This window comes from Psammomys obesus, unplaced genomic scaffold, assembly GCF_907164565.1.
Source record: "Psammomys obesus unplaced genomic scaffold, mPsaObe1.curated_primary_1811, whole genome shotgun sequence".
Lineage (NCBI taxonomy): Eukaryota > Metazoa > Chordata > Mammalia > Rodentia > Muridae > Psammomys > Psammomys obesus.
Window position 1 is genome coordinate 2,845,338 of NW_026596131.1, and position 19,560 is coordinate 2,864,897.

General features: G+C 47.4%; 1 protein-coding gene across 1 annotated transcript; it reads left to right on the forward strand.

Moving 5' to 3' along the window:
- The first annotated feature begins 646 nt into the window (after positions 1-646).
- Milr1 (mast cell immunoglobulin like receptor 1) lies at positions 647-12,322 on the forward strand. Its single transcript, XM_055592535.1, is given in 8 exon segments — positions 647-697; positions 700-754; positions 1,048-1,089; positions 3,380-3,652; positions 5,665-5,778; positions 8,543-8,626; positions 10,218-10,286; positions 11,703-12,322. Coding segments are annotated over 8 exon segments (747 nt in total). The 3' UTR covers positions 11,762-12,322.
- The last annotated feature ends 7,238 nt before the right edge of the window (positions 12,323-19,560 follow it).

The window sequence follows — 19,560 nt, forward strand, 5'->3', positions numbered from 1 at the left end:
CATTATCACAAATTTTGAGCCAAACTTGAAGCCAGAAATGCTGGCCAGGACAATGACCGCTGGCCAGGACAATGACCACTGGCCAGGTCCGTCCTCAGGATTCCCAGGGTATGTCACCAAATTACAGAGGCTCAAGAAAGGCAAAAATCCACAAGGCTACATACTTGCCACCTTTGTCCAATCAGGGGCAAGGAGGCATGCAGACATATTTCCTGCCTATGTTCCCCCAGACTGTGATAGCCTGTGCTATTGGGGTAACCAAGCTTGTTTAAAGAAGCAAAAACATGGGCTTGTAATCTTAACATGGCCAACAGCACTCCAGGAAGTTATCTCTCCTTGGGCTATTGGGGCTTACACGTTAGAGGTAATTTTCATTTTTGTTTTAAAGATCTCTTAATCACTGCCACCTCAGCTTAAAACATAACGTTAGCCATCACAGTGTGAGGGCAGAGACAGACAGAGAGAGAGTGAGGAAGGAGGCCTTGCGGTCAGAGCAGCTGCTCAGAGTCCGTTCCAGGAACTCGAGGGGCGTTGAACCAACTACGAGTCATGTCTCATAAACTTGTCTAAATCCTCTTCCTCCCAGCATGTGCTTGGGCAGAGGAATCTGAGAGGCCACCCCTCGCTCTGAGGCAGCATCCCTTAGATGGGTGACCGTGGCTCCGCCTTGTGCCTCTCTCTTGTCTCATTCAAGGGAAAATGAGGAGCCGGGTGGACAAACTGTTCCTCTGGGCTCTTTTTCTTTCTACCACACGTAAGCCTGATCCAATGTCTTAAGAACTGACTCTCAGCTGGGAATAACGGCTCACAACTTTATTCTCAGTGCTTGGGATGCAAAAGCAGGTGGAGCTCTGAGTGTGAGGCCAGTCTGGTCTACATAGAGAGAGTTCAAGGCCAGCCTGGTCTACATAGAGAGAGTTCTAGGCCAGCCAGAGCTACATAGTGAGACCCTGTCTCAAAAAACAAAGACAAAGAAACAAAAATCAGCTCTTAAAACATCATACGAAAATGAGCTTTAAAAAAAAAATCTTCCCTTTTCTCTTTCAGTTCAAAATGCTGCAGTGGATGATAAGAAGAAAAAAATAAAAGGTAAGTTTCTTTCTTTTTCTTTTTTTCTTTTTTTCTTTTTTTCTTTCTTTCTTTCTTTCTTTTTTTTTTTTTTTTTTTTTTTTTTTTTTTTTTTTTTTTTTTTTTTTATAGGGTTTGTCTGTGTAATAGAGCCCTGGCTGTCCTGGAACTTGCTTTGTAGACCAGGCTGGCCTCAAAGTCACAGAGATCCGACTGCTTCTGTCTCCTGAGTGCTGGGATAAAAGGCATGTGTCACCTGACCCAGATGAAACAGTAAGTTTCATTTCCTAAAAGCATGTTCTTCCAAATGGTCAGATAGCTGGCTTTGCACATGAACATTAATATATGGGTGTTTCTGTGTTTTTAGCAACCAAGAGCAAAGCCTTTCAGTTATTTTCTAGTCAGGAAATAAGCCAAGTGCAGAGAGAGAGTTGGTTGTAGCATTTTTTTTTTCCACCTGAAACTTGGTGGCAAAGTCTTGAGACTGTTTTTACTATGAAAAACTTCAAACTTCTTCTGTTATCATTTTTGGCTAGAAAACCCTTACATAATCTTTGTAAATTTTATTTATTTTTTTACTTTTGAGCCTCGAGTAGCTCAGGCCGGCCTCAAACTTCATTATATGGCCAAAGCTAGACTAGAACTCCTGAATTCTCAAATGCTGGTTTACAGCCCACCATGGCCACTGGGACACATTCTGAATTAATTCAGGCATAGGAGGGACTCTACCAGGAGTCAGAGCACTTTGCTGCTGAGCCTGGCATGTTGCCCAGCAGCTGGCAGCCTGGGCACATCAACTGATCACGGTTGAGTGTGATTTCTTTCCTCTGTGCTCGGGAATGCCACAATCCTTGTTCCTCCGCACGGTCTCTGGTATATATATCTCCTTCAGTGTACGCCAACCACGTAATATTGAAAGTGCTGTTGTCAGCTAGGTGATGGTGGTGCGGGCCTTTGATCCCAGCGCTTGGGAGGCAGAAGCAGGTGGATCTCTGTGAGTTTGAGGCCAACCTGGTCTACAGAGTGAGTTCCAGGACAGCCAAGGCTACCCTATCTCGAAAAAGCAAAAGAAAGAAAGATGTTGTATACCCCCAGTCAGTCTCCCCTCCACTCCCAGAAGCAGCCAGGATCAGTAATTGGGTTGTTTAGTTGGTTTTTTGTTTTGTTTTTGTGGGTTGTTGGTGATAAGATCTTGCCACACAGCCTAGCACTCACTATGTAGAAGAGACTGTACCTTGAATTCTCGAAGCATTTGCCTCCTTCCCTCAAGTGCTGAAATTACAGCTGTGATCATGACAGGAGAGAGACGGGTCCTGGGGAGTCTGGGGAGCACCCAACAGTAGAGCTTAAAAGAATTTAATGTGGGACCTGGATTTGTGCTGGGTGATTCAATGAAAGATTCAAAGCTGCAGGCCTGCCCCTGGCTTATAGGAAATGGATTTGATGATAAGAAAATGTGGCGATGCTTACCTGAAAAGCAATACAAACAGCAAGTTAAATCCCTTGTCAAAGCCAAACAAACACATAGAGAGAGATGTGCGATAAGGGAGTCTCTATCTGGGGAAAAGCAAACAAGAGTGCAATAGGGAGCGTGGGTGTGCACACCCTGGGGCCTCGGCACACCTGAAGAACAAAGGGGAGATGGGGGCGTTGCTGGGGGAACGAAGGTTCCCTAAGGTGTTTGGTTCTGTCTTGAAAAAGGGTGTGTTCATTACTCTTCTCACAACTGTGAGCAAATATCTAATAAGAAGCAACTGAATGGGGAAGGGTCAACCTGACTCACAGTTCCAGGGCCCATGGTGGCTGGGAAGTCATGACGGCAGCCATCTTTGGCAGTGGCTGCAAGGCTCCCACAGCCGGGAAGCTGGGAAGAGATGACGGTAGACAGTAGACGCTTGGTGCATTGTTTCTCTGGCTTCTTTTCTTTCAGTCTGGGAACCCCGGCTTTTGACGGACCACCCACAATCCGGGAGGACCTTCTTCCCCTAGTTAACTCAATCTAGGAACTTCCTCACAGACAAACCTGGAATCAACCCCCTAGATGATTGTAGATCCTGCCAACTTGCCTATCACACTGCCAACTTAGCTATCACACTGGGGCTCACGCAGTCCAGCCTGGCTTTGGACCCCCTGCACAGCTAAGGATAGCCTTGAACTCCTGGCTTCTTGCCTTCATCTTCCAAGAGCTGGAATTGCAGGCATCATGCCTAATTTATGTTGTGCTCAGGATTTTGTGCCAGGCAAGCACTCTGCCACCCAAACGGCCAGGAATGGTTCTAATGAAGACAGCTATGTCATTTTGTTTTTGCAGAATTACCTTGTCCAAACTTATACTCAAATATGACCGTGGTCAGAATAGGCCAAAAGGTACCTCTGACTTGCTTCTGCAAGAATACGTCAGGAGACATCACTTATTTGCTATTTTTGGGTAAGAGACACCTCGATAGCAAGAAAAGACGAGGGAAGGACGTGACTTTTCACCCGAAGATCTCCAGCGCCAGCGAAACAGGCCCCTACAAATGCAAAGCCAATGTTTCCAGCGTGTGGAAATACAGTCAAGAATTCAACTTCACCATCGCCGCCAGTAAGTACATCTCTCTATATGATGGAGGGCCAACGGCTGATGGGATTCTCTCCTGTGGTGGGAGGGGCTCTTGGTGGTTGAAAACAAGAGCCTGGAAGGAACGTGGCTCATCAGTTTAGAGCGCTTGCTGAAGGCTTTCTCCTTTCTCTACTCGTCCATCTGGGCCCTCAATTTAAAAGAGGGTGATCCCACCTCAGAGAGGGTCCTCCCTGCTTAGCTAATGCCTATGAAAGTGCTCCACGGATCTCCTAGTCCCTCCCTAGTCTAACCAAGATTAGCCCACCTACTGGTCTTCATCCCCTGAAGCCTGAAGCTTCGGGAGCTAGCCCCCTTCCTGCCCAGCCACATCTCATTACGGTGACACGCCCATCCTGACAGGGATGGCACAGCAGCAGGAGCGGGAGATGGTTGCTCACATTTCACTGACGTAATAGAAGCACACCGCTATTAACCAGCACAACCATCACACACAAGCAGCATAACACATCATAGCGCTGGATTCTTCCCAAAAATAGAGTGGGGAAGCTGGAGAGGTGGCTCAGGGGTTAAGAACATTTAATGATCTTCCAGAGGGCCCAGGTTCATTTCCCAGCACCCACACAGTGAATCACAGCCATCTTTCACTCCAGTTCCAGGGAATCCAAAGCCTTCTTCTGGCCTCCGTGGCCACTGCACACAGGTGGTGCACACATATATGCAGGCAAAATGTCAAACACATAAAATAAATCTAGCCAGCACTTGGGAGGCAGAGGCAGGTGGATCTCTGCGGGTTCAAGGCCAGCCTGGTCCACATATGGAGTTTCAGGACAGCTAACACTACATAGAGAGACCCTGTCTCAAAAAAAAGAAGACAAGTAAATAAAACTAAATAAAATCTATAGAAACAAAACAAGAGTAGGATTTGACAGCAGACCAGGGCCCTGCATTTCCGGTTTTAAGTTTCCCTTGAATCGATTTAGCAAGGCCACTTCTGCTTTTTAGAGGAAGTGAGAACTCTTGTGCAACTGAGTTCTATAAATGAAAACCCAGTTAGAGAGTTATGGCACTTTGGGGTTGAGAATAAGCCAGCTCTCCACTGCATGCTCAACACTGGTTCCTTGGCAGAATCATGGCTCAGTGGGTGGAGGGGCTTGCCACCAAGTCTGATGACTTGATCCTGGTATCCACATGGTGGAAAGAAGCGGCTCCCATAAGAAGTCTGGCTTCTACACCATCTATATGTTTTCTGCATGCGTGTGAGTGGGTGAATGTATACAGACTAAATAATTTTTTGACTGTATTCATCCTTAAGAATAAACAAACTGAAGCCAAGTGTGGTGGCACATGCCTTCAATCCCACCACTCTGGAGCCAGAGGCAGACAGATCTCTGAGTTTGAGGCCAGCTTGATAGAGTGAGTTCCAGGACAGCCAGGGCTACATATAGAGAGAGACCCTGTCTCAAAAAACCAAAAATAAAGTAAAATAAAAACAAACAGGCCAACTGCCAAGTGTGCTACACACACCTGTAACCCCAGCGTTTGGGAATTGGAAGCAGGAGGACCGGGAGTTTAAGGCTAGGCTCAGCTGCCTAGCAAGTTCAAGGAGAGAAATAATAAATAGGCCATGAAGTCTGCAAGTCAGTTCCCTGAAGCAAAGAAACAGCCTGTCCACCGCCATCCCCCTCCCCCCCAATTTCTCAGCCCCTGGCTGGTGCCACACTACATGGGTTAGTCAGATTAGCTATTTACCTGGGCCCCAACTGTGCATGTGGCTTTTTAGGTCATTTGCCCTGGGGCCAAGAGCTGGAGTAAGGGGTGGGGCTGCGCTTGGTATGGTTGGCTATCCTTTGAGTACCCACTAGGACTATATGGGAGGTGATGAGTAAGAGCTGCCTGTTAAACACCCGTGCCTGGATTACTGGGATCACACAGTGTGTTGGTGAACTCAGGAGGCAGCCAGGACGGTCCTCCCTGGAGCACTTGCAGTGTCATGGGAGGAGGGAGCCAGTGGTGACCTATGAATTTTCTTCCAGAAGAAGAGAGCTGTCCTTCCTGTCTGCCGCCGCCGCTGCTCCTGGGGCTGTTCCTGGGGCTGCTGCTAATAATCCTAGTCCTGGGTTTTTTGATTCAATCAAAATGCAGAAAAAGTAAGTTCTCCCTGGTGTGTTCCTGTGATGTTCACACTCAGCCAGAACAGAGTGGGGAGGGAAGCCTGGTGGCGGCGGCACTCAGGGGTGGAGGCTGGTGGATCTCTGAGTTGGAGGCCAGCCTGGTCTACAGGGCAAGTTCTAGGACAGCCAGGGCTACCTAGAGAAACCTTGTCTCAAAAAACTAGAGAGAGACAGAGAGAGAGAGAGAGAGAGAGAGAGAGAGAGAGCGATATGAGAAATTAGGAGTGAGCAGACAGACTTCACGAGGCCCTCTTTGGATCCTCAGTGAAACCCTTCTTGCGCAGGTTACCTGGAGAGCCAGCCTCAGGCAGACAGAACCTGTACACGCAGCTCTATGCCCCCCTAGTCCCTACGATTGCCTTAGAATTCTGCAGTTTCCATCTGAAAATTAGTAATCATTTCTGCGCTCTTCTTTTGTGTTCGGATTTCGCTATGTGTACCTGGCTGGCTTTGAACTCACAGTGATGCTCCTGTCTCAGCTTGAGAGGGCTGAGCTTACAGGTGTGCACCACCACTCCCAGTTTATACAGTTTTTGTTTTTTGTTTTGTTTGAAACTGGGTCTCTTGTAGCCCAGGATGGCCTTAGTCTCACCTTGCTGTTGAGAATGACCTGGACTCCTGATCCTCCTGCCTTCACATCCCCAGTGCTGGGATTGCAAGCGCATGTTCCTACATCCAATTTGCGTGTCAGCAGGGGTGAAACCTAGGGCTTCCTGCGTGCTAGGCAAGACTCTCCCAACTGAGCTGCATCCCCATGCTTCCTCCATCAATTTATGCTGAAATATACACACAGTGAAACTCGCTATTTTACTCCCCCTCTTTTTTTTTTTTTTTTATTCTTTTACTGACTGAGGCCCTGTCATGTGCTGAACAAGAGCTTACATGGTCACACCGTCCGCTCCCAGTCCAACCAGTTCATACGTGTGTGTCGGTGACATTCAGTCCCGACCTCTGTTGGGAGACCATCAGAAACCCCCAGCCACACCTCTGCCAGCTTCGCAGGCTGAAACCCAATGCCGTGAGACACGAAAGCCGTGGAACCCACGAGACAATTCCTCATTCTGTTCCTCCTGCTCCGTAGCTACTGTTCTGCTTTCTGTCTCCACAGACATAACTGTTCCAGGATTTCATCTGAGTGCAATCATGCAGCAGTAAGCTGTCTGCCTTGCTCTATTTTGTGACTGGTTCTCCTGTATCTGAGGCTAGAGCTTCCTACTCACCAGGTAGTTGAGGATAACCTTGAACTTCTGGCCCTCCTTTCTGGTTGGCTCACAGGAGTGCAGGATGAACTCAGGCCTCTCTGCTCACTAGGCAAGAACTCAGCCAACTGTGCCCCATCCCCAGGGGCTGTCCTGTGGTGTTAGGTTTCTTTTGCATATCAGAATGTCTTTCTGTTTTCGGCTGGGGAACCCTCTGATCTGTATGCACACCTCACATCATTTCCCCACCCCTGGTGATGGTCATGCTCGAGTTGCTTCCATCTTCTGGCTATTGCCAACAGCGCTGCTGTGTCCATAGCTGTATTTATAACAAGAGGCTCCTGAAGCTCACTGTACATCATACAGTTGGTCCAAAGCTGAAGCCCCTCGAGGGGTGGAGCCTTCCGTTTCTCAGCCGCCTGCTGGAGGCTTGGTGTGTGAAGTTGGATGGAAATGTGTCTCTGCCTTCCCACTTGATGGACCACAGAGACAACAAACCCTCCGTATCCAGGGAGAAGGCTTTCCCTAGTCTCCTCTAAGCCCTCTCTGGGAAAGATACCAAAGTTGCCCTTTCCCTGGGCACACATGTGAGGAGAAATATCTAGATTTGCACAAAATAGCATTTGTACCTCAGCACACAAGGCGCCAAGCCTAGGGCTGTTGGGTACCTGGAGGCTTTGCTTCTCTGGGCCTCAACCCTCCGGCCTGTGGGATAGGGGTATGGAGATAGTGTCGGGAATCACTGAGGCTCGCTCACAGATGTCAGACGTCTGTGCTGCCTCCATTTCTGCACGGACACAGGTCACAGGGCAGGCGCCGGTTGATAAAAATGTTGAAAAGCAGCTGGGGATGCAGCGCAGCCCTCCTAGCTTGCACAAGGCCCAGCACAGATGCTAGGACAAACCTATGCCCTAAAACCCCAGCTTGTCAAACATCTCAAAAACACGTGTCCCTTTTCTACAAACAACAAAACCACCCTGAGTTTTTGTCAGGGTGGCATTAAGGTTTTTTTTGTTTTTTGTTTTGTTTTGTTTTGTTTTTAATTTCAGTCAGGTAGAGGTGGCACATGCTGCTAATCCCAGCACTCAGGAGGCAACGGCAGGCAGAGCTCTGTGAGTTCGAGGCCAGCCTGGTCTACGGAGCAAGTTCCAGGACAGCCAGGGCTACAAGGAAGAAACCCTGTCTTGAAAAAACAAAAGAGATTTTTGATTTCTGCTGACACAGAACTCAGTTGTCTCACTCATCTCTTGAAGAAAACTCAAAGCTTTCCTACTAACTGTTTCTTTCAGGGAGGAAAGAAAACATCAATTTCCAATACAATATGTAGGCTAAGACCTCACAGAGCCTGGTCAGGAGGCCCCTGGATCAGGGGAGCGGGTGTTGTATACAAATCTATGACTTTTTTCCCCTCACTAGTGGAAGCCACTGAGGCAGGTCAGTTAGAATCATGGGAGATTCTGTCCCTCGGCAGAGAAGACAGGAAAAACATGTCTAAATTGGTTCAGTGTGATGATTCTGTGACTTTGTTGTTGTTGGGGCAGGAAAAGCTCTGAGAGGGAATATGTCCAAGGGCTCTGGAGAAGAGCAAGGTGCGCTGTATGCAAACATCAGTGAAACTCAAACAGGTAAAGGGCTTTGCTGGCTGGTTTGACCAGTTTGGTTTGGCGGTGGCTGTATACATGTGTATATATGGCATGGCGTGGTGCTGGGACTTGAACCCAAGGTGTCACACATGCTAGATAAGTGCTCTACACAGCGTTGTAAAAAAAAAAAAAAAAGATTCTCCAAAGACAGGAGCTTAAAAACAAAATAGGAAGCAAGGTAACAGAGAACCCCATCTGGTTCTCCTCTCCCATCTCACTCTCCAGGGCCTAGGGCTGGCGTTCAGAGCTCACGGGACCGGATGTAGCATGTCACTAGTGGGCCATTATAGCCTTTTATTTATTTATTTATTTATTTATTTATTTATTTATTTATTTATTTATTTTCATTTAACACATCTTAGAGATGACTTTATATTAGTGTGGGATGATCCATGCTGTATCTCAAAGTCTTTCATGATCGTCTTCCTAAAAGGGTTTTTGAAGCCCGGTGCGGTGGTGCATGCCTGTAATCCCAGCACTCAGGGAGGCAGAGGCAGGAGGATCTGTGTGAGTTCAAGGCCAGCCTGATATACAAAGAGAGTCCAGGACAGCCAAGGATGCACAGAGAAACCTGTCTCAAAAAACCAAAACCAACCAACCAACCAAACAACAAAACCCCACAGAAATCCTGTCGCAAAACAAAACACCAAACAGAACTATACACATTTACCATGTGCAACAGAGAGTTATGTGGGAACAGAGTCTTTGTTTTTGTTTGTTCACATCTTTCACTTGTTTTTATTAGCATCTAACCTCGGCTGGCCTTGAACTCACTGTGGAGCCCAGGCTGGCCTCAAACTCCTAACAAACCTCCTGCTTTTTCCTTCCATGTCCTAGGATTACAAACATGACTTAATTTGTGTATCATCCTTACATGAGGTAGGCCATGGTGATCTCCTCTGTATCTTTTTGTTTTGTTTTGTTTGTCGAGGCAGGGTTTCTCTGTGTAGCCTTGGCTGTCCTGGACTCTCTTCACAGACCAGGCTGGCCTCAAAGTCACAGAGCTCCGCCTGCCTCAGCCTCCCCCAGTCTCCCTGTTCCTGGCTCTTCCTCTGTATCTTTCTGTTTCAGCCTCCATGCTGCAGAAGCAAGCACATCTCGTTGTTTGTTTTCTGCGATGCTTGGGATCAAGTCCAGGGCTCCACACATGCCAGCCAAGCGCTGGAGTAAGTGAAAGTACATGAAACTGCTCCCTCAGGACTTGTCAAGACTGTAGTATTTAATGACTAGCTAGAGTCACCAGACCATGCAATATTTATCCACTTATCAAAGCTGACATTGCATGTTGGATACTTCATGGGGGAAGGGCCTAGCTAACTAAGGGATTCGATCTAGTCGGCTCATCAGAGCCCTGGCCACATTCTGAGCACTGTGCAAGCCCTGATAGAGCAGCTCCCGATTTCTGCCAGCCCCACCTTGCCAGGCAGGGGCCTGGGCCAGACTTGGAGTGACAGCAACATGTTTCCGCAACCCCGAAGGGAAAGCGCTCACTCTAGGCCCCGGGCCACCACCCTCATATGGCCAGAGGATCCAAGCCCTGGCCTGGTGACACTTATGCTTTGTCTTTGCCCAGACGCAGAGCAACCTCAGGAGCTGCACTATGCCACGCCTGTCTTCAGGGAGGTGGCATCCCGAGAACAAGGTGAGTCGTGCTGGGGACGAGAGGTGCTGTTGGAATGTGAGAAGAGTGAGTCCTTGCGACATCACTGTGAGCAGGGGCTTTGTCTCTAAGGGTGGGGTGTGGGGACCCCAGTAAGGCAGCAGTAACAAATCACAGCACCCACGGATGTAGAGGTGGAAGCAGGGAAAGCAGGGTAGAGACTGTCCTCTACTTACTTCCAAGACAGGCTGGAGAAGTGCCTTGGCAATTAGGAGCATATACTGTGCCTCCAGACGGCCTGAGTTCACTTCCCAGCACCCATAGCAGGTGGCTGTAACTTCTGGACCAGAGGAATCCAGTGTCTCTGGCCTCCATGGGCGCCTGGGCTCACACGCACATGCACAGTGATTAAAATAAAAATCTTTTGGGTTTTTCAAGACAGGGTTCCTCTGTGTAGCCCTGGTAGATAAAGCTGGAAACACCTTTAATACCAGCACTCTGTGAGTCAGAGGCAGGGGGATCTCTATGAGTTTGAAGACAGCCTGATCTACAGAGTGAGTTCTAGGACAGCCAAGACTACACAGAGAAACCCTGTCTTGAAAAACATAAACAAACAAACAAACAAACAAACAATAACACCACCAAAAATAAAAAACAAAAAACTCTCAAAACCCGGATGCAGGGTCACTACTAAAACATTTTCAAGAAATCGATGCTGGGGAGATGTCTCTGGGGCTAAGAGCACTTGCCTGCCTCACGTGCATGAGTTTGGACCCTCAGCTCTTGTGCAAAAAGCTGGGCATGGCTGTGCTTGGGCCTGTGACCCCAATTCTGAGATGAAGAGATTTCTGGGACTCACTGGCATGCAGCCTAGCTTAAGGTTTAGTGAAAGAGCCCATCTCAAGAGAATAAGACACGGAGAGATAGGGCAGGACATATGATGGCCCCCTATGGCTTCATGGACCTATATACACATATACACACTATGCATGCGTGTGTGTGTGTGTGTGTGTGTGTGTGTGTGTGTGTGCGCACACACACACACACATATACACAAATAAATTGCTTAATTCAGGCCAGGAAAAGACCCGTTAATACTTGCATCTTTCAGGTTGCCCACCTAGACATGGGGCTTTAAATTTTTTAATTAATTTTTATTTTTATTTAATTTTATGTGTATTGGTGCAAGGATGTCAGATCCTCTGGAACTGGAGCTACAGGCAGTTGTGAGCTGCCTTGTGGGTGCTGGGAATGGAACCGGAGTCCTCTGGAAGAGCAGCCAGTGCTCTTAACCACTGAGCCTTCTCTCCAGCCTGGGACCTTTTACATTAAGAAAAAAAATCTGTTCTATTTATTTATGTGCATGGACCAGCATACACCATGGTACATGCATACAAGTCGGAGGATGGTTTCCCTAACTGCTGGCTTGATGGTTACTGAGTTATTTTCCCTTTTCAGTTTCAGAAGGCTGTGAGGCTAGAAAAGCTGATTACATCTATTCTGAACTCACCCACTAGGGTGTGAAGATACTGCATCCCAGCTTAAAGGACTTTCCAGGAAGCTGATGTGTTCGAAGAAACAGGAAATTCACCTGGCACTTCATAGTTTCACCCTAGGGGCCAGGGCAGGAGGATACCAGGTTTGAGGCGAGCTGGGTCTACAGAAAAAGACCCTGTCTTACAGCACAAAGCCTGGTCCCCTGAAGTGAATTTGTGTTTTTCACATCGGCTGAACACGTTCTTTAGGCTAATTTGGGCATCTAATCTTGTCATCAAAGGCTTGAAAATAGTTGTAAAATACTTTGGTTTTGTGCGCTTCCACCTTTCTCCCTTTCCAACACAATTTTAAAAGGAATTACCTTGGGGCTAAGGAAGTGTCTCAGCAGTTATGCGCACGTACTGATCTTCCCAAGGATGAGGGGAGTTTAATTCCCAGTATCCACATCCCTCAACTCACAGGTGCCAATGTTTCCCAAGAGTCCATCTTCCTCTTCTGGCAATTGTAGGTATTTCATTCGGGTGCACAGATATACACCTAAACACATAATTAAAAATAAAAAAAATCTATGGCCATACCACCCTGAAAATGCCCACTCTCATCTAGAAATAAATAATAAAATATGTGAAAGTCCAGCTTTGACACCAGGGTAAACTGAGGCAAGTAATGGTAGAGTTGACAGGACCAGAGGCTAATGGCTCTCAGAATATGGGGAAGTAGCCTTTGCTGGTAGGAGATTAAAGGGAGAAAAGGGAAAAGGAGGAAGCCAGAGCTGCTGGCTTGGGACCTCTGCTTGTAGCAACAGGCAATTAACTCTTTAGGAACCAGTACTTTACAACTGGGGAGAAACTCTGAACTTTCTTTAACTGTCTAACTGCCAGAGCTGATAGCTTCTGGCTTAGGCTGCTGAGAGAGAAAGAAAAGAAAAAGGAGAAAAAAAAAAAAAAAAAACCCCACACATTCACACACACACACACACACACACACACACACACAGAAACTTGGTGAATGAAGCAAAGTGGGATCCAACTTTACACATACACATACACACATGCATGCATGGATACAGACAGACATACAGACATGCAGACTTACATACAGTCACACACTGGGTGGATGGAGCAAGACAAACTTCAACAACCTCATACAAACATATATATTTATATACATATATACATGCATACATACATACACACATACTTACAGACAATCAGACAGACCAACACATATTTGATAGATGGTGGATGGAGCAAAGCTCTGATGAGCAGGCTCCAAGAGGCTCCAACCAGCAACAACTTTTATTCTTGTCCTTAGACTTTTATACCCTCTAAGAAAACTTACCTCATAGCCATAAAAGCAGTTATCACAGACACAGAGGAAGTCATTATGCAGAGGGAAACACTGCAGGATTATTGATTACTCATGTCCAACTAAACATTTCTTCTTTGTCGCTTCATTCCACAAGTTTGTTGTAAGTTCCAAGCAATAGTTCTTTGTGTCAGAGGTTAACAGGGTTTAAGGAGTTTACATGCTTGTCCATTTAGCTTTTCTTTCTGAGCCGATACTGCTCCCATGGACACGGTGAACACTCCTAAGACCCTCCGGACATTCTGCAAGGAATGTGGTAAACACCAGCCCACAAAGTGACACAGTACAAGAAGTTCGAGGATTCTTTGTATGCCCAGGGGGAGCAGCTATGGTGGGCGGACTAAGACTAGTTTCCACAAAAAGGCTAAAACTACAAAGAAGATTGTGCTGAGACGTGAGCACATGGAGCCCAGATCTAAGAGAACGCTGGCTAATAAGAGATGCGAGCATTCTGAATTGAGAGGCAATAAGAGGAGAAAGGGCCAACTGATCCAGTTCTAATGTAATTTTGTTATGAAGACAGTAAAATAAAATCACGAGCTTTTGTTCACCTCAAAAACAAAAACAAAAAACATCATATTTAACTAAACATTCTTCAGCTATCTTTTCATTCCATGAGGTCATTGAAAAGTCCAGAGCAATAGTTTTCACTTATCATGATGCACACCAAGACCTGTGATCTCATCCTTGGTCCTAACCTAGAATGAATGTTTATCTTGCTCATAAATGTGTCCAAAGCCTATTCTTAGTGCAATTTATATGCTTATGACACATGAAGACTCACAGTCTCACAGGGTTTCTCTGTGTAGCCTTGGCTGTCCTGGACTTACTTTGTAGACCAGGCTGGCCTTGAACTCACAGAGATCTGCCTCTCTCTGCCTCCTTGAGTGCAGGGATTACAGGTGTGGGCCACCGAGCCTGGCTGGCTCAGCCTCTTTATACACCCTTTGCTATTCTGCAGGCGGGGCTTAAAGTTACTTGACTAAAAGCAGGAATTCTACAAAGCCATTATCAGGAATTAGAGAACCATCAACTCATCCAAACAGCGTTATTTCATAGGAGTACATCTTCATATTGATCTGCAGGAAATCTGCCCAACAGACTGGGCAAATACCCAGGGATACAATAGGCAGTGAGGATCTCCTCGAGCCATGCCAGATACATGAGGGGTACAGCAGGGACAAGCATGGAAAGGCGTGTCAATGTGTGTACTACGGGTGTGTCTGCATTTCACCCAAAGGTAGGTGCTAAGGGCGAGTCTGTATTCCAGCCAGGGTAGCCGTGTTGCTGGATTAGAATCCCCCTACACCCCTGTTCCAGGGACCTGATGCTCTCTCCGGATTCTCCAGGGGTCTGCAGTCAAGTAGGCCATCACATAGAACCACACATACGCCTAGTTAAAAGGAACACAAATCTTTTAAACAAGTTGGTACTGATTTTCATTGTAACACAAACACACCAAACTATCTGCCTCACGCACCTGCCTACAGCGTGCTACAGGTACAGAGAGGAGGAGGCTGTCCCCAGCAAGGGTGGGAAATCAGCTTTGCCTAGCTAGAGGGATCAAAAGACTCAAGGATGCCCACGTCTCAAAGATGCACGTGCCAAGCGCCTTCTTCCCAGCCGGGCATACCTCTCTGCCCTCTACTGTCTGCAGCACGCTTCGATGAGGTCCTTGGGTTCTTAGCACAAGCTCCCCTTAGCTAGAGAAGTAGGGATATCTGAAAACCAGGCTGAGGGGTGCTCTGGCTTTCCCAGCTTGCCCATGGTCAACAGCCTTTCATTTTCCCCTTGAGAAGGTTTTCTTTTTTTTTCTTTTTTTCTTTTTTAAGATTTATTTATTTATTATGTATACAATGTTCTGCCTGCATGTACACCTGCATGCCAGAAGAGGGCACCAGATCTCCCTATAGATGGCTGTGAGCCACCATGTGGTTGCTGGGAATTGAGCTCAGGGCCTTTGGAAGAGCAGCCAGTGCTCTTAACCTCTGAGCCATCTCTCCAGCCCAAGAAGGTTTTCTAATGCAGGTAATTGATGTCAAGCAAGTCTAGCGTCTGAATAATCCTCCTGCTTCAAGTCTTCCCAGTAATGAAACCATGGAGTAAGCCCCACATGGGGAGCCTGGGAAGCAAAAAACAGCAAGTGTCCTCACTGCCCACCTGGTCCCTGGCTCTGAGTCCTTGCTGCCCTCCCTCCACAGCGGCAATCCCACCCCCCAAGGATGCATTCTAGAGCCCTCTGCCCTCCTGCCTTGCCCTGGATTAGATCTGAAAGCAAAGCCCCACATACTGGCTTCTGTTATTACCCACACTCGGAGTGGCCCTGGGGAGCAAGCGTGAAGAAAAGTTAGTACAAAGGTGAACCACAGAGCTGTCCCCGCACTGTGGCAACTGGGTCTCCACCCCACGGGAACCTTCTGAAGCACAAAAGAGCCTCTGTCTCAGCTGTGTGTGGTGATGTACCCCGTCATACCAGAACACGGGAGGTGGAGGCAAACAGATCATGAGTTCAAGGTTCTCCTCAGCTGTAGAGTGAGTTTGAGGACAGCGTGAGTTACGGGAGACCCAGTCTAAAATCTCAAAAAGACTAGAGGGTCTTGAGTACATGAGCTTCTGTCCCCAGATATAAGGCTGATCTGGCTGCCTAGACAGAAATCACTTTCTCCCTTCAGCATCTCAAGTAGGTCCCCTCCCAAATCTGCATACTTGGTCAAAAGCAACCTTCCCTAATAGAGAACGTTTCCATATTCCTCAGGGCTATGCTGGTAGCTGTACTCCTGCTACAAGTCCAAACAAGCTCTCAAGCAATTTCCGCTGCTGGTCATGGTGATGCATGACTTTAATCCTAGTACTCATGAGGCAGAGGCAGGAAGAGCCCCGTGAGCGGGAGGCCAGCCTGACCTACATAACAAGTTCTAGGCCAGCCAAGTCTACATACTGGGATCCTGACTCAGAAATGAAAGGCTCTGTCCCCATGATTTTAGGAGCCCCTTCCGTCTGGACCATAGACACATTCACCACACTCCATCTCTTTCAGCCTGAGACAGCGGGGCTCAGTCTCTCCTTGTCTTTGACGCATTCCAAGACGATAGGCCAGTTATGTCTTCATGTCACTTTGAGCATCCCTAATGAGGACCCGTGATTAAAACTCAAAATGAAGCTGGGCACGGTGGTGCACTCCTGTAGTCCCAGGTGCCTCCTATTTATTTTATTTTATTTTATTTTTTTTGAGACTATGTAGCCTGGGCTGGCCTTCAGCTCACAGAGATCCACCGTTTCTGCCCCCAAAGTGCTGAATTAAAGGCGTGTATTACCTCATTTGACTTCTTTGCTGTATTTTTATTTTTATTTTTTGGTGAGACAAGATGCCCTGGCTGCCCTGGAACTCTCTCTCTGTAGACCAGGCTGGCCTCTGCCTCCTGAGTGCTTCTTCAATGGCTTGGCCACTTATGTACTCCTAAGCCCATGTTTGGTGTTTGCGGTGTGTGTTTTTGTTTAATGTTTGTCCGTGTGCGTGGATGTCACACAGTGGGTAACGCCCTCAGAGGCCAGAAAGGTTTCCTGGGGCTGGAGTTACAGGCAGTCATGAGCAGTCCAGTGTGTTTGGGAGCCAGGCTCTGGTCCTCTGGACCAACACCAAGCCAGCTCTCCAGCCCCTTTAGTTTGGCCTGGTTTTAGACTTAGTTGTCTGTGGAATCCCAAAGCATTTGTTCTTTTATCCATGCTTGTGAGGTGTACCTATATTACTGTTAATTAGGATCCTGTGGTTAGGACACACTATGACTTACCTTACAGCAGACAGACATCTGAGGTTGTTATCAGCTTTGGGATAACAACCCAAATAACACCACTATGAGAGTTCTTACACTACAGACCCAGTTCCTGATGCCTGTTGTGTGTGCGTGAGAATGGAGTGGCTGGGTCCTTCAGTGCAGCATTTAACTAAAAAATCCTGGGCCATCAGAATGACCCGATTTCAATCCCAGGACCCACATGGTAGAAAGACACAATGCTCACAAGTTGTTCTTTGAGCTCTCCACATGTACCAGGAATGTGTATGTCCACACACATACACATGCTACATATAAGTAAGTAAATGCAAGTTTTCGTTTTGTTTTGTTTTTCAAGACAGGGTTTCTCTGTGTAGCCTTGGCTTTCCTGGACTTGCTGTGTAGACTATGCCTCAAACTCACAGAGATGCGCCTGCCTCTGCCTCCCTGAGTGCTGGGAATAAAGGTGTGCTCTACCGCACCCAGCTAGTAAATGTAATTTTTAAAAATAAAGAAATCCAGCTGGGCAGTGGTGGCACATTCGTTTAATCCTAGCATTTGGGAGACAGAGGCAGGCAGATCTTTGAGTTCAAGGCCAGCCCAGTCTACAGAGTGAGTTCTAAGATAACCAGGGTTACACAGTGAAACCCTGTCTAAAAACAAAACAAAACAAAACAAAACAAAAAACAAACAAATCCAAATATTATGCAAGGTATTCAACCTTGTTGGGGTCGGGGGTGGGTTTAGTACTTGGTTTTAAGAGGAAAAGGTGGTCATTTTCTCAAGGTCACACAGCTGGTGTCTAGCATTGCCAGGGCCGTACAGCCAGCTAGGTAAACAGGCAGTATCAGCTGGCACTGGGACAACGACATGCGGAACTCAGGCTTACGTAAACTCAAACATAACTTACATCTCCCCAACTTCTGTTTTTCTCTGTAAACAGCAAACCTAGGGGTCTGCGCTGCAGGAGGTAACTCCAGGTAAGACTCAAGCCCTCAGGAAGGGTACCCACCACCTGAGGCTTTCAGAAGGAAGCGCCTGGGACACTCACAGGAAGCAGAGCCCGGGATCCTGAGACGGGAGACTGGGACTGGAGCAGGGACTTTTCACGTAAAGCTGTAAACTGGCCGAGATGGCGCACACGTGTAATCCCTTCAAAACCGCACAGCCCAGGCCTTCCTCTCAGCATCAGCATCCGGGTTCCCACAGGACAGCTCACCAGGGCGGCTTTTCCAGGCCAAGGTTCCAACGCTTGCCTGTCCCAGGAAGTTATCTGTTGCTTCGAGAAAACGCTGACCATAACGGCTGGGGTATGTTTGACATACAGGTTGCAGCCCATCCTCACCGAGGGAAGCCAGGGCGGGAGCTCAAGGCGGGGACTGAAGCGGGACACGTAGAAGAATGCTGCTCAATGGCTGGCTCGCTCAGCCTGCTTTCCTACACAGCCCAGGACCACCAGTCCAGGGGTGGCATCACCCAGAGTGTGCTGAGCCCTCCCACATCAATCATTAATCAAGAAAATACCCTTCAGACTCGTCCACAGGCCAATCGGACTCAGGAATTCAGCCAAGGTTCTACTTAATTTGTCAAGTTGACAAAAAATTTACTTGGTTCCTAGATTATTTCTCAACCAAGATTATTTCTTGGTTCCTAGATTATTTCTCATTAAAGAAAAAAAAAAGTTTCCTGAGGGCTGGAGAGATGGCTCAGAGGTTAAGAGCACTGTCTGATCTTCCAGAGATCCTGAGTTCGGTTCCCAGCAACCGCACGGTGGCTCACAACCATCTATAGTGAGATCTGCTGCCCTCTTCTGGCGTCCACGTGTACATGCAGGCAGAACACTGTATACATAATAAATCTTTAAAAAAGTTTTTTGATTTTTTGGTTTGTTTTGATGTGTATTTGTGTGCCAGGCATGTATTTATGTGCCCCACATTCATGGAGGTACCTGAAGAGAAGAGGGTGTGGGATTTCCTGCAACTGGAGTTGCAAGCAGCTGTGAGCCACTGATGTGGGCACAGGTCCCCTGTGAAGAGCTCTTACCTTCTGCACAGCCAGACTGTGAGGAAGCTTGGGACTACAGGGCACCTCTCGTGACCCGCAGGATGGGAAAGCCAAACTCTTGGGTGGCAGATGCTTGTCCAGCCAGGGAAAATCTGAGGCAACGTCCATGGTGACTACTGATACTGGGTGGGCCATTGTCAACATAGTTCCGGGTTCTACAAATAAACACTAAACCTGAAGGCTGGACTAGTAATTATTTTAATCTCTCAATCTCTACTCCTACTCCTCACCCCCCCACCCAGCACTCTCTAAGACAAGGACTCTATGTAGCTCCTGGTTCTGTCTGGGAACTACTACATAGACCAGGTTGGCCTTGAACTCACAGAGATCTGCCTGCCTCTGTCTCCTGAGGGCAGAAAACTGAACTGATGGCTTTGTGTGTACTAGGCGGGCACTCTATGTTCCAAGGGCCAACTTTATTTACAGTCTGCTGTCCAATATACAGTAGACTGTATGCTGAATTCCCCACTGATCGTCCATACGCATGAGCAGTCCTCTTCCTTATGTCCTGTCTTATGTCTTGCCAGGAGTCCCTACGTGGCTGGCTCTCTCCCAAACTCCAGCTTAAATTTAATCCCGCTGTGAGGTATTTTGATACAGGAAGCAAAATCTGATTA